Below are 13,686 nucleotides of genomic sequence, written 5' to 3'. Positions count from 1 at the left end.
CTGGACGCTGGAGAACAGCGGTTCCCAAACCTTTTGGTGTTGGTACCCCTTTACACTCAAAAAATTATTTAAGACCTCAAAGAGATTTTGTTTATGTGAATCATTCTTATCAATATTTGTCACACTAAAATTAAAACAGCTATTTAAAAGAATATTAATTCCTTTAAAACTAACAATAAACTCATTATGTGTAAACATAAATTTCATAATGCATACTTGAGGGTGGGGAAAAGCTTCCCAGAAGAAGTTCTTTTTACTCTTCTAGTGACCTTTGCTTCTAAACATAGCGATTGAGTATGGGTTCTAGAAAATCCTAACTCCCCAAATACTAGCTGTGTGAATATAGTTTTAACCATAACAACGATTTTTAAGTAGTAGCTTGAGTTTAGGTTTTTTTTTTTTAATTACATTTCTTTTTCATGGAGTTCTTGTTTTGGTGGAGACTTTTGGAGAACTGCACTTGCATGCATTTTTATAATATAGATAACATCAGTTTTGTTAGGTTCATTTAAGCATTGCTGAATATTTCTTCTTGGCTCCAGAAATAGCATACAGCTGTTTTCAGCAATGTGTTGTTGGGCTCCCATTTTATTCCTGAGTGAGATCACAGCATAGGTGATAATATGCTATACAGCCCTACTGCACGTGACACTCTGAATGCCTGCTATATCCACGGGCCCCTCTGAGCAGGTGGCCAAAAAGGTTCCTTATGCCTACGTCCCATGGGGCCCAGCCACCCTGACCCAAAGGCTGTCCAGAGGTGTGTGAGGGGACCTGGCAGGGTAGCCGTGCTTTCTAGACAAAATTTAACTGACTGAGCCAATAAGAGCGTCTCCCCAGGAGAGGAATGAATATGGAAGGACAGGGACATGGTCAGAGTAGCACAGAAGCAGGGGAGGGCCACACAGGGAGGGTAATAAGCAGAACAGAGGCCTGCTGTGGAGAAGTTCCCCAGTGGTGAGAGCAGAAGCTGAGGCAGTGACAGGGTCACTGAGTCACCATCATAGTGCAGCAGTGGAATTGGGAGCTAAGCACACTTGTACCTACAATGGCGTTCTCTTTGGCCACGAGACCTGACAGTTTTTTTTTTTTTTTTAAACAATGCTGTTGTCTCTATGAGGGCTGGTTCCTGTTTGTTGTTATTTCCCTGTATAGTCATAGAATTAACTCCCTAGTAACTGAGGAAATCTGGAAGTATCTCTGTCTTCATAAGACAGAGAGCTTTTTTGCAAGTCACAGAAACACTCAAGGTAACAAGCAAAAACGAGGGAGCTTTATTATTATGAAGATAGAGAGTAGCTCCTGAAATTCCAGGCCTGGACTGTAGATGGGCCACATGAGGGGCTGCTGGACCCAGGAAGCCGAACCAGTCTCAGAACCTGGACAGCGGCTTCTCTCTGAGTATCTCCTTCATCCTTCTCTCTTTGACCTCTGTAAGGGGTGATCTGTGCTGTACTCCTGATCTAATAGGCCAAGGCCTTCTTAGTGGATAAAAATATAATAACCTACAAAGCAGAGATCTCTTGGTCAGAGAAGTCACCTACCTGGCGTAGGAACTCTTTCTGGAAAACTACTGAGCTATACCAAACTAGATTTTTTTTTAATGGCCCATTCAAGCTTACTCTGTTCGGGAATTTTCCTGTCCCCACTTTCTGTAATCTCAAGACTTAGTGGAAATAAAAGTAACTCTGTTTGACAAAATGATTGATGGATCCCTGACTTAAGATGGTTATAACTGCAGAAATTCTTTAAACCCAAATTTGCTATTTTCACTAGGTATGCCAGTGTTAAATATTTTGTAGTGCTTTCAGCTTCAGTGACGAAGACTTGCCCATCGAACGTTATGGTTGTGCCTAAGTATGTTTTGTGGCTTTGTTTTCCTGCTTGGTAGCATATTATTATGGTCCATCATTCTAAGTCTTGGGTCATGGCAGACCCCGAGCAAAGTTGAGAAGTATACAAAATTTGTTTTTCATGTGTCCCACCTCTCCACCCATTTAGGACCATCTCCAAAGAAATGAAATCTTCCAGAGTAACATTTCTGGCACCACAATAGGCAAGGTGAAAGAAATTGTGAATATTGGGGCCTACTTGTATGGTTAGTTCTGACAAGGATAATCTGTTAAAAAAAGAGACCACTCCCTCCAAAAAAATCCAATCAAAGCCATGAATTTTAATCTTAATTCCCCAACTCTGGATGGGAGGCTGATGCCCTATAAGATCATTTAGAGAATTATTTTATGTCAGATCCCTAAGTCACGTAGGGATTACTGAGCATGAAGAAAATGAAAGTTCTTTGAGCTCTAGCTTTATCAACTGCTAAAAGGCTCTCTTGGCTTTTGTAATCTGGTACTTTAATCAAGTTATTTCTAAACTGTTATGCTTAGGAGAGTAAAGATGTAATTTTTACCCAGAGTGAGGAAAACAGTCAAATATTTTGGAGTTTGGTGACTTGAAAATCACTTAAATTTTCGAGTTAAATGGGTTCTCAGTTATCTTCTGTTGGAAGTATTGTTTTTAGAATATAAAATTACATAGTCATTTAAAACTTTATTTCACATTTATTTATTTCCCCCCTTATTACAATGTCCAACTTAAAACAATACAAATACAATACTAACACCCCCCCACTTTGACTAAACTGATTTTACAGAAATGTAAAGTCTAGTGTTAATATATATCCCCTTTTTGAGCCACATGATTAGCAAAAGTTCACAACTACACAAGCCATTTAAAGAAAGCTCGAAACTACCAAAAGCACACCCCAAAATCAAGTTTTTGAAAATACAAATTTAACTACCTATAGTGCCAAACATATGCTTTAATTTGCCACAAGAAAACATTTTCTGAAACCACAAATCTGAATCTATGTCTATTGACAAAAATTATTTGAAATAACAGTTATGAACAAGCTTATAGCATTAGCAAGTAGGAGCAGAGGAGAGAAAATCAGAACCTTCCATCTGATTTCCAAGGGCAGAGACTAATTAGGTCATACTCTTACAGGTTTTAGGCACCCATCAAGTTTAATGAAGTCAAGCAGAAAGATGATCTGATAACAACTGTGCACCCAGGTGTTAGGGATTTCCTGTGGTACTTCTGCACTTTTTAGAAAGAGGGCACTGCTTACCAGAAAGAAAGGAATTTCCTTAGAGGAAAAATTTCAGACACTGGTAGGCTTGCACATTTTTCAACACAGGTCCTTCCCTGGAGCCCTCAAATGACGCGGTAAACGTGGCCACTTATTCTGCCTGTGAATAAGGCAAGTTATTCACAATATTTGTGAAAGATAACTTTGCCCAATTATCAATCAATGCTGGTTGTAAGTAGAACCACATTAAGTCAGTAAGTGTTGACCCAGTAAGGCAAGCCCCCTGCCCCAGATCCTTACTCAGTATTGTACTTTATACTCGCTGACCCCAAAACACTTGCCTTGCAATGCACAGCTTTAGTTTTAGTGGAATAGAGATTAATGGAAAAGGGCAGTCAAAAAACCTGTGAAGGTTTATTTTTTAGGATTTTGTTTTTCAAGAAAGCGACAGAAGAGATGTTTTATCTCTCTTTGATCCCCTTTTCATATGCAAGTATAATCTCTAGATTTACACCACATAATAAACACAAACACAGTTTTATGCAACTCACAGGAGTATATGAGAAATAAGCATCATAGATGTGATGGAAACAAATCAGAGTTGTAAGTGTCATCTTGTTTATTTTACCTTCCCTCCTATTCAGCCTCCCTTACTACCCACTGACGTATGCAAATATGTCTTTCTATACCTACTGAGGCTTCACTTTATTTAGAAAGCCCAATGACGTTAATGTTTGTACGTTGAAGAAAATCAGTTTGTCTTTTACTTATCAGGATCCCTCACTCCTAAGATTTCAGCACAATTCACAAACAACACAAACCCAACCATACACCTACGCACAGCTCAGAGTCGGATACACACGCTGGGAGGAAAAATACCATTTTTAATTGAAAAGCTAGACTCTGTCGTCTTCCTTCTTCACACTACACCCGGTGAACAAGGTCACACTAATTTCAGACACCTGCCTGCTCCCAGCACCAGGGAGCCGTCCCATCACAGCCAGGTTGTTCAGAGGGGTATCTGCAGGTGGAGGGTCAGGCAGCTCTGCCTTGCAACAGAGTAACTGATCTTTAAAATGCTGCTGGAAGGTTTTACTCAGCCAGTAAAGAGCAAAGGGGTTGACACAAGAATTGCTGAATGCCAGGACCCGAGAGAAAATGGTGACAATAAAATGAATGGCAGAGGGCTCCACGTAGGTTTGATAAGTGAATGAACGGTAGAGATACAGGAGGTGATTTGGCAACCAGCAGAGAGCAAACAGAGCCACCAGCACTAATACCGTTTTGGCAATTCTCTTCCGGGATTCAATCTATAGGGGGGAAGAAAAATGGCAAAAAATAGAAAATCATTTAGCTGACAGAGATTTTAAAAAGCTATTCTCTAGATTTACATAGAAATTTACAGTTAACAGGCTGGTGTCCCTTTGAACGTGCGTTTGTGAGATAACTGGCTGGGATGTGCAGGAAGGCAGCCTGTGGTTATAGAATACAGTACGTTAATTGGCATGGTAACCCATGATCTTGGTCTCATTAGCTCTAATTCAGAGACTCCCACCCCTGGTTTTGAGATACTCTAGGATGTTTCCAATTATCTCAAGGAGTGTTGTGGAATTCTTGAAAATTTAATTTAATTTAAAAAATAGGTGCTATACAAAACTGCTTTCACTGCATCAGCAGAGGCTGAGTAGATTAGAATATTCTTCTGGTGTTTATGAAAGTTGCCAAGCTGCTACCAAAAATTGTTTTTAACCTATAGGAATTCTAGCTATATAGTCAAAGGAATAAAAACCAATGTGCTATCCTTCATATGTGAAAATAATCCTACTTACACCTGTTAATAAGATAAATGAACAAGATTAAGTGAAGATATTGTCTGTGGTCACAGATGGAGCAAAGATAACTGTTGACATGGGCATTAAATATACAGCTTTAGCCTCATGAGCACCACTCTTGAACCAACGGAGTAGACTAGCTCCAAAAAAAGGCACTGAGCTCTCTGTGTACTGAAGAAGTAAATGGAATCATCTCCCCTCATCTAAGAAAGATAGAAATCCTGTTCGTTTTTTTTTTTAATCAAATGGAACAATGTTTTGGCAACATTCTTTTTATTCTGGTCATATTTACGAGAGGAGAGCACACCTGGCTCTTGCAGTGATCTTAATCAAGTTTCTGTGAGTCACTGTGTTCTGTTCCCGCTGGCACTTCATCCCTTGGGACCTCAGTTTGCTCATCTGTGTGTAAGTGGTTTGTATTGAATAATGTTATGGCTTCCTGCCAGTTCTATCATCCTGTGTATTTCTCATTCTGTTACACTTTCTAAAACAAAAGATGCTTCACTTTACAGTCTCACTTGGTGTGATGTTCCTCACTATTCCATGGGATAAATAATTTTTGACTGCTCCCAAACTTCAGCATCCCCTTTCTAATAATAGTAGCCCTACTATTTATTAAATGCTTAGTATGCACCAGGAAATATGCTAAGCATTTCATATATATCATCCAGTCCCCATCTTCATTTTACAGATGAGGAAAGTGAGGCTCAGAGAGGTTAAGTAACTTGCTCAAGATTGCTCAGCTAGTATGTGATAGAGCTGAAATTAAATCTTGGGTCTGACAGACTCCAAATCCCATGACCAGGACAAAAATACTATATTGCCATTGTATTTATTGCTCACAGGTGTGAGCAATAGCAATTTCACTTCAAATTCATGCATGAGTCCTGATTAATACATACCTGCTTGCGAGCATGGCTTTGTTCCTCGGTAGGTATGTTCAAGGTGCTTTTGTAAAGAGTTCTAGCAATCAAAGAATAATAGACAGAGATAATAGAGAGTGGAATAAGGTAGAACACTAAGAAACACAACAGAGAGTGTATCTCTTGCAGGAGCCTCTCAGAAACAGGATAAGAGGCACACGATTCAAATGTCATATTTTTGTTGGGATCTCGAAAAGTGTATACATTTGAAAATATAGCCTCTGGTAGAGCAATTATCATAGACACGATCCAGACACAGCCAGCTTTGGCACAGGTCTTCAGGATGGCATTGGAGGGCTGTCGCTCTAGTGGCTTCACGACTGCCTTGTATCTAGAAACACATAATCATAGGCAAAGGTCAAAATAAATATTAGGATTACAGAATCTTAGGGTTAGAAGTGGCCTTAGTGCTCATCCAGTTCTACCTCTTATCCATATGTATGTAACCAAGTCAACATTAAACAATTAGATTTGGTTATGGTTTCAACTACACGTAATACATCCCAGTATTTTTTATTTATACTAATCACCTTTTCCCTTATTCACTAATATGAGATATTCCAGATTTGCAATTTTCTAATTTTCTGTGTAGATCCTCTGTTTAGGACAGATAAATATTTTTCAGCATGATTTTGTGTGATTGAGAGTGATTCATTACCTGTGTATTACCTTGTGTTCTAAAAGACTTCCTTTTTGTGTAAGTGACTGATGTTAAACCTAATTCTCCTTTCTTCATGAGTGAGCAGTCATCAACCTTCCTAGAAAAGAATTCCATGAGTTTATGCAGTAAAGAGGAGGGGGTTAATTTCTTCCCTGTTCATAAGTGCTCATTTGTTGCCCGAGCTGATCTGTAGGTCAATTTAGGGCAAGGCAAGGGTGAAATTGGAAGCCCTGAGCCCATGTAAAGAGACCTCCTGATTCTGACACATCCACCTGAAAATCCATATCCTTTGAGTCAATCTGCCCACAAATAGAATATAAAACCAGTCAAAGCAAAAACCCATAAAAGACACAGGGAAAGCTTTTCCTCCTCTTGGATTCGAGACTCTGAAGAAGCTATTCCTTCTGGTGCTGCCAGGCACTGATTACTCACAGGCTTCTTGCAGGCTTTCTCAAGCATCACTTTTAACATTTGGAGCCTCAATTTTTTTATGCTTTCACAGTTATCATTCTACAATAGGAACACAGAAAAACACAGTGCAGAGACCGAAAATATCCTAAGAGAGCCTGAACACCCTTACTGCCAGAGGTTCTCATATGCTCTATCCATAGAGCTTCAAAAGTCAACCAGGATTAATTTATTTCTCTGGAAACAAGAATGTCATTGAATGCCTATAGAGAAAACAAATAGAACTAAGTGATGACATTACACTGAGTTACCAGGAAGCTGAAAACCTTGCTGTTTTCCTGACATTAATTAATTTGATGAATTTCAAATAAATTAAATGCATGTATCTTTTTACCATTCTTCCGGTGGACGGTAATGCATATGTGGTCAATTTCACACCTATGCTGATGTTTTAATGTTGACAATATTGCACCACTAGGCTGCACTAATGTATAAAGCATGAATTGTTTTTCTTTTACACCTGGAACAATTTGCCTTACTTAATAAACTGGGGGGAGAAAACACGATTCAGTATTCTTTCAAGCACACAATTACATTTCAAAGAGAATAAATTATCCCTAAAAGCTTACAATTTCAACCTCTCCTCTGATGCTAACACAAGAATTTTAACATTCTTACACCAACTTTTATTTAAAATGCCCCCTCCCCCCGATTTTCCAATCTTGCATCCAGGTTATAGAGTGTGAGAAAAGCAGACTAGTAGCCAGTGAATGCTAAGTACAAGCTTTCGTTTCTTTTTGCCTAATTGCACATCCTGGCAAATATAACTGAGAAAAGAAACCCACCTGTCAGCGCTGAGAATTGTTAACGTGAACACTGATACACCAACAGAAGTGAGCCGGATGAAAGAGAGCACCTTACAGCCAATTCTTCCGAACAGCCATCCTTCTGCAAGATAGTGTGTTGCATCCACCGGCACACAAGTTAGCAGGAGTAAAAGATCTCCAAAAGCCAGGCTGGTGATGAAAATATTGGGAACTGTTTGCATGGATTTGGTCTTGAAAAAAACTTTGATGAGAATAGCATTTCCAAGGATGCCCACTGAAATGATCACAGCATAAGTGATGTAGATGGCACACAATGCTTCTATTCCTGGAGAGTTGTCTCCGGTCCGTCCTTTCTTTGTGGTATCATTAGAAACAACAGAGCTTGACGATTCTGTGTCATTTGTGATTGAAATTAAAGTCTGATTAGGTGACTGAGGCTGTCTTTGAGACATTTCTTCTGAAGACTGCCTTTAATATTTCTTCTGCTCAGTTCAAATGTAGTTGATTGTCACGTCGAATGCCTACGTCTAGTAACGAGATGGTAGAACAGAGCAGAGTGGCAAGCAAATTCAAGACATCCGGATACTCCTTTCCTTCAGTTGTTCTGTGTCTCCCAGCATGCTTGGCTAAATGCTTACTGATCTGGCACTGAAGAGGGGGAGGTGGAGGAGTTTTATTGGCGTTTATGTGACAGAGGGAGGGGGGTTTGGGAAATGCTCTGCAGTTGCTTGTTCTTCGCTGCTGGGGCATCTTGTGAATAACTAGATATTATAAAATAACACCTATTGTTTATTAGAATGAATCTGTTTCCATATCTAACCACGAAGCTCTATATAGATCTTGTCAATTTTCTCCCAGAATTCATTCATTTCTCTGCCATCAGAAGATGGTTTAATGCATTTTCTTTTGCATGATAAATAAGTATGTGTGTCCCCTGAAGCACAGACTTGAATCCACTCCTTTGGATTTAATATCAGAGAGGCGCTGAAGCAACTAATCATTCGCTCTTTGGCAGGGCTGATGTCACTTCCAAGGAGGAATAATTCAGGTGACCTGGGCTTATCACCTGGCTCTGACACATGGTAATTCCCGGCTCTGTGCATATGCCCAGGGCTGTGTGCACACTATCCAAGCAACCTTGAAGAGATGAAAAATCCAGGCAAACCACGAGTTGCTTTGTCCTAAATGTCCTAATAAAACAGTTTTTACTGTTTGGCTGTCTGTCGTAATGCCATGTATTTTTTAAAATACTGTTTAGGGGTTCTCTCTTTAAAAATGGTTAAAATGAACCTGTCTTGTTCCAAAACAAAATAATACAAAACACTGCTTGTGGTCCTGTCACGAAAGGACTTGTAAGACCAAAAACCATTCTTTTCAAATGAAGACATACCATAGGTTACTCCAGAGATGATGGGCATGTACGTAATGTTCACATCAACTGAAGGAAGCAGAAAATTAAGACAATTACCTTTGTTCCAGCAAGAAAAGCCCCTTGTTACAGAAAATGTAAGTATGTGATTTATGTGTGTGGATGTGGGGTGGGGGTTGTTTGGGAGTGGGAGGCCAGCAGTTTGAAGTCATTTAATAATATAACCTGCTAAAAAATATTCTCTGAAATGATCAAATTCCAGAGGATAATCTCTCAACTAAGGAGAAACTTTGTGTAGTAAGGTGTCTATAAATATATCCATATCAGAGTTAGTCTGGGAAGTGAAATGAAAAAACAGCAAAGTATTTGGCTAGCCAATGAACAGGAGGAGCAAACAAAGGTTGCTCTTTATGCTGACAGAATAGGTGCAATAAATTCTACAGGGAAAGTGAATTGGATGAATTGACTCAATTATCTGGTTAATTTGAGCCCCCCTAAACCGCACCTATCCTCCACCCTTTATGAAATTATCTCCAAAGCTTGAATTACTCAGCTAAATAACTGTTTTTGATGGGAATGGGGAGGAGGAATCTTTGGATAAACCCAAATCCCTTAGCTTTTAAGTATATATACTTAAGTAATTTCACGCACTGGGCTGGCCCTTTAAGATCGTCTCTACAGTAAACGGCTCTATCCAGTTCATATCTTGTTCTCACAAAGCTAGTGATAAAATCTCTCTGGGATTCCTGCGTATGATTTAGCAAAGAGCAAACAGTATCTCCCAATTCACACCTCGGCTGATGGCCACACAGCACTGTTTAATAAGAAACAAACTCTTCTGTGTGATTTCCAAAATTATCTGCATTCCCAAGATCTCAGGCATGCTTTCATCAGGCTGCAGCCACCAGCGTGCCTTTCCTCATTTCTCCTCCATCTGGTCAGGAGAGGTCAGGAGAGAGCAGTGGTGTTCTTGGATCTCTATAATTCCAGAATCCCAGAATATCAGACATGGAAGTGACCTTAGAGATGATGAAATCAAATCCTCTATTTTTTCAGAGGCAGAAAGGAGGTTCAGAGGGGGAAAGTATCTCATGCAAGGCCACACAAGTGCTCGGTAGCAGAGCTGAAATGAAACAGGTTCTCTCTGGATTCTGAAAGGTTAATAATCAGTGACAAGAGCTGAAAAACACTCAGTTCCTGACAATGAGCAGTATTTGCTCATTTGGCATTGTGGACTTAGGTTTTCTGCATGTTTTATTAATGAACAAGAGATTTCCAGGCTAACAAGCAAATCATAATAGATAATTCAAATGCATCTGCTTTTATATCTACTTCTTTTACATTATAATTCACCCACAAAACATAACCATGTCTAGTTAATCATTTGTAGTGAAAGTTGCAGGGCACTTAGCCTATACAAAATGATGAAATCCTTTTTTTGTTTGTTTTTAGTGCATAATTGGTCAATATTATCATCCAAAGCTTGCGAAGGGAGTATTGAACGTTGATCAAATAAATTACCAACTTTCTGAAGTTGTGTTTCCTGGTTCAGTCCAATTCAGTTAGTGTTGGTAAAATCTTTTTTAAATCTCTGAGGAGCTGGAGATCTACAGGTGCTAAAGAACTCTTCTCTGCCTCTAAGGTGGTGGGGAGAGGGATTAGAAAACAGTTGCTAGAGAGAGGTTGCAGATTTGGCTCCAAGGTCCTCAGCCATCAATCAGTTCAACAGGACGGTGGTTCTCAAATTTTGGCTTGCATCACAATCACCAGGAAGGCTTATCAAAACGCAGGTGACTGGGTCTCATTTGCAGAGTTTCTAATTCGGCAGCTCTGTGATAGGGCCTGAACACGTGCGTTTCTAACAAGCTCCCAGGTGAAGCTGGTGCTGCTGGTCAGGGACTACACTCCGAGAACCACTAACATAGGAGGAAATAATCCAGCTGTTCAGGAGAAGCACGGCTTTCCCTGATACTGAGGTCAAAGCGATATTTCTGTGGATCTTCATCGAAGAGAAAGGAATTTTCTGATGTGATAGATATGTCAAAAATCCTCACTATATAGCTCAGTCCCTGGTAAGCCAGATCTGCTGAACTCTTGGGTACCTATGCCCAAATCACCCAGGGTGCTTGGGGTGATCTTTCCAGTGGGAGAAAGATGAAGTGAATAAACTTTGCCTATGACTCAAGCACAAATTCTGCTTGTATATTTGAGAACTGAAAAATGAATAACTAGAATTTGCAGTCTATAGGTAAGTCTCTAATTTCAGAGCTTCCTTTTTTGTATCCTCTTGTGCTGGGAAACAGGATGGATTTCTTTGTTATTAATGAACTGGGTTAGATCAATTTTAAGAGGACGCAATTTACTTGTGGGTGTCTTTGGATCTATGTAATACTGATTCCTGTTGTCACAGAGTTCTCTGTTCTCCCTCATAATTTCTTGCCTCAAAACTTTATTAGTACAGTTTTATATTTCAAGGGGAGACTACTATTCAGAATGGCCTCTGCAGAGACAGGTAGAATAAATACAAACTATGCAATGGTAGGCTCTACGAAGCGTAGAAATTCCAATTGAATCTTTTAAGTGGAAATTTTTGTTAAAGCAAATTCTTGTCATGATTAAACTTAATGGCTCTCTGAAAGTGGACAACCCTGCAGGCTGTTCAGATTTAGGTGCCTTTATAGATGCCCTGATCATGGTACTTGTCCACTCACACAAGCCCAATATTGTAAGCTGTGGTCGATGTGAACTTCTGTAATTATAATAGATTGAGGCAGTTTTGCATCAGATTAAATGTTTAGGCTTCCTGAATATGGAGGTACAAATTATAAACTAGATGAATTGATCTCTTAGTGCATTCTACCTCTCTTCTCCCTTTCCCTTGAATTCTGTCACATACCCCTAATTATGTGTTCCATTCCCACAGGGTTTATTTTCAGCCTCCTGTAGGTTAATCCCTGTCAATGTTCTTCAAATCAATAAAGACCATACACTTACCATATGGCCCCATAATTCCACTCCTAACTAGAACTCAGCACTTGTCAGCACTCAGAACTTAATGAGAGAGATAAAATGAGGACACAAATAACCGGGAAACCTGAATTTCTCTGGCTCCTAAACACACTTGCTCACACAGGATCTTTAGCTTCTTGCAAAGTCTTTCCACCTCAAGCCCTTCTGGCAGCCCCTAAGGATGGTGGTCTCACCTGTAGTTTAGGACTAAGGTTGCTCCACAGTCAGTGGCAATTGTTTAATCCTTCAAGGTCTGTCATAAGGTCTTTCCTGTGCTCATGAACAAGTGTATTCCCGCTGGCACTGTTGCTGCTCCACTGGGTGCTCCACACTGCCCTACAGTCTCCACGTCAATCTGCATGAATCAGTCAATCCAGTCTGCTGGATTACTGGCAACTTAATCTTGCCTCTTAGAAATGGACTTCACAACTGCTAACAATGTCCCACTTGCTGCTCTCAGTTGACTGATTCAATTATCCCCGCTTACATATGAGGAAGCCGTTGAACCCAGGTAGCTGGTTCCAGAGTCTGTGCTCTTAACCACTACCCCCATCAAACAGAGGCAGCCCTAATCACGCTGCCAGCCTAACTGGTTCCACCATAGAATGCTGACTTGATCCATCCTCATCAAGATGATTTCTCAAGGTGTTATCTCTACTCTGTCAGACTCAGGTCAGAAGTGTCCTAAAGAAAGACTGCCTGGGCCCCTAAGGATTCTAACTCTTTAGTGGCTTAGAAGCAGCTCTTTCCTTTGAGGAGTATCCACGAGATGTCCAGGATGACTACATGTCCTAAACCAGACCCCCTCCAGTGACCTGGACTCTGATTCTCAGTGTGGATCACTCATCCACATTCTCCTTCCATGGAAAGTCTCCTCTCAGAGCACCTTCCCCTAGTTCCTTCTCTGTAATTTGGCCTTATTTGGGACCATCCCAGACCATTAGACATCATTTATGCCTTTAAACCTCAGTAGGCTGTGTTAAGAAGAGGAGTTCAGGATCTCCTTCCCTTTGCTGCCATAAGGATCCTCCCTGGATGCAAATAAGGGCATGCATCCAGGGAGGTTATGCTGAGGCAGATTAAGATAACAGCCATCATTTTGTACTCCAACTCACTGCTTCCTACTGTGGACTTGGTTTTTGTGCCTAAGTCAGCTCTGTCACGCTTTGTTATTTCCTCCCCTCAGGAGGATTTAGCTCCTCGGAGGCCCTTAGCCCCACCAACGTTGCCCCAATTTACCAGACTTACTAGTATGTCTGAACCCCAGCAAGGGCCACATCCTAGGCTCAAGCTAGACTCCATGCCACAAGTGAGGTAGAAAGTAAATTCTATCATGGTTCAGGAGGAAGAGAGCCCACATCTAGTTGGAAGAGAGTTGAGGGATCAGGAAAGGATTCATGGGAGAGTTCATTTTTTCAGAGACACTCTGAAGGATTTCAGTAGATAGAGATGGGGGACAGAGAAGAAGTCATAAATAAAAATAAACAATAAAGACATTGGGAGTGTTCAGGGAATAAACAGTCCAGTTTGGCTGAAGTGTGGGTGTGAATAGGGAAGCAAGGTGAA

The 13,686-nt window shown here is 40.3% G+C and overlaps 1 protein-coding gene across 1 annotated transcript; it reads right to left on the bottom strand.

Moving 5' to 3' along the window:
- Positions 1–3,987: 3,987 nt before the first annotated feature.
- On the bottom strand, positions 3,988–8,194 carry BRS3 (bombesin receptor subtype 3). The gene is made up of 3 exons (XM_058536835.1): positions 7,761–8,194; positions 5,826–6,177; positions 3,988–4,401 (listed from the first exon to the last, which is right to left on the bottom strand). Exons 1-3 carry the CDS (start codon positions 8,192–8,194, stop codon positions 3,988–3,990), a joined length of 1,200 nt encoding a protein of 399 aa, XP_058392818.1.
- Between the last annotated feature and the right edge of the window lie 5,492 nt (positions 8,195–13,686).

This window comes from Diceros bicornis, chromosome X, assembly GCF_020826845.1.
Source record: "Diceros bicornis minor isolate mBicDic1 chromosome X, mDicBic1.mat.cur, whole genome shotgun sequence".
In the NCBI taxonomy this organism is placed as follows: Eukaryota; Metazoa; Chordata; class Mammalia; order Perissodactyla; family Rhinocerotidae; genus Diceros; species Diceros bicornis.
Note: the sequence above shows the minus strand (reverse complement) of the source record. Positions and strands in the feature narration are given on the sequence as shown.

Coding starts and splice junctions, on each gene's coding strand:
- BRS3 (XM_058536835.1), bottom strand. CDS start 8,194: ATGTCTCAAAGACAGCCTCAGTCACCTAATCAGACTTTAATTTCAATC. Junction 6,178..7,760: donor ACAATTCTCAGCGCTGACAG/GTGGGTTTCTTT, acceptor ATGTGTTTCTAG/ATACAAGGCAGTCGTGAAGC. Junction 4,402..5,825: donor AAAGCCATGCTCGCAAGCAG/GTATGTATTAAT, acceptor TCCCCCCTATAG/ATTGAATCCCGGAAGAGAAT.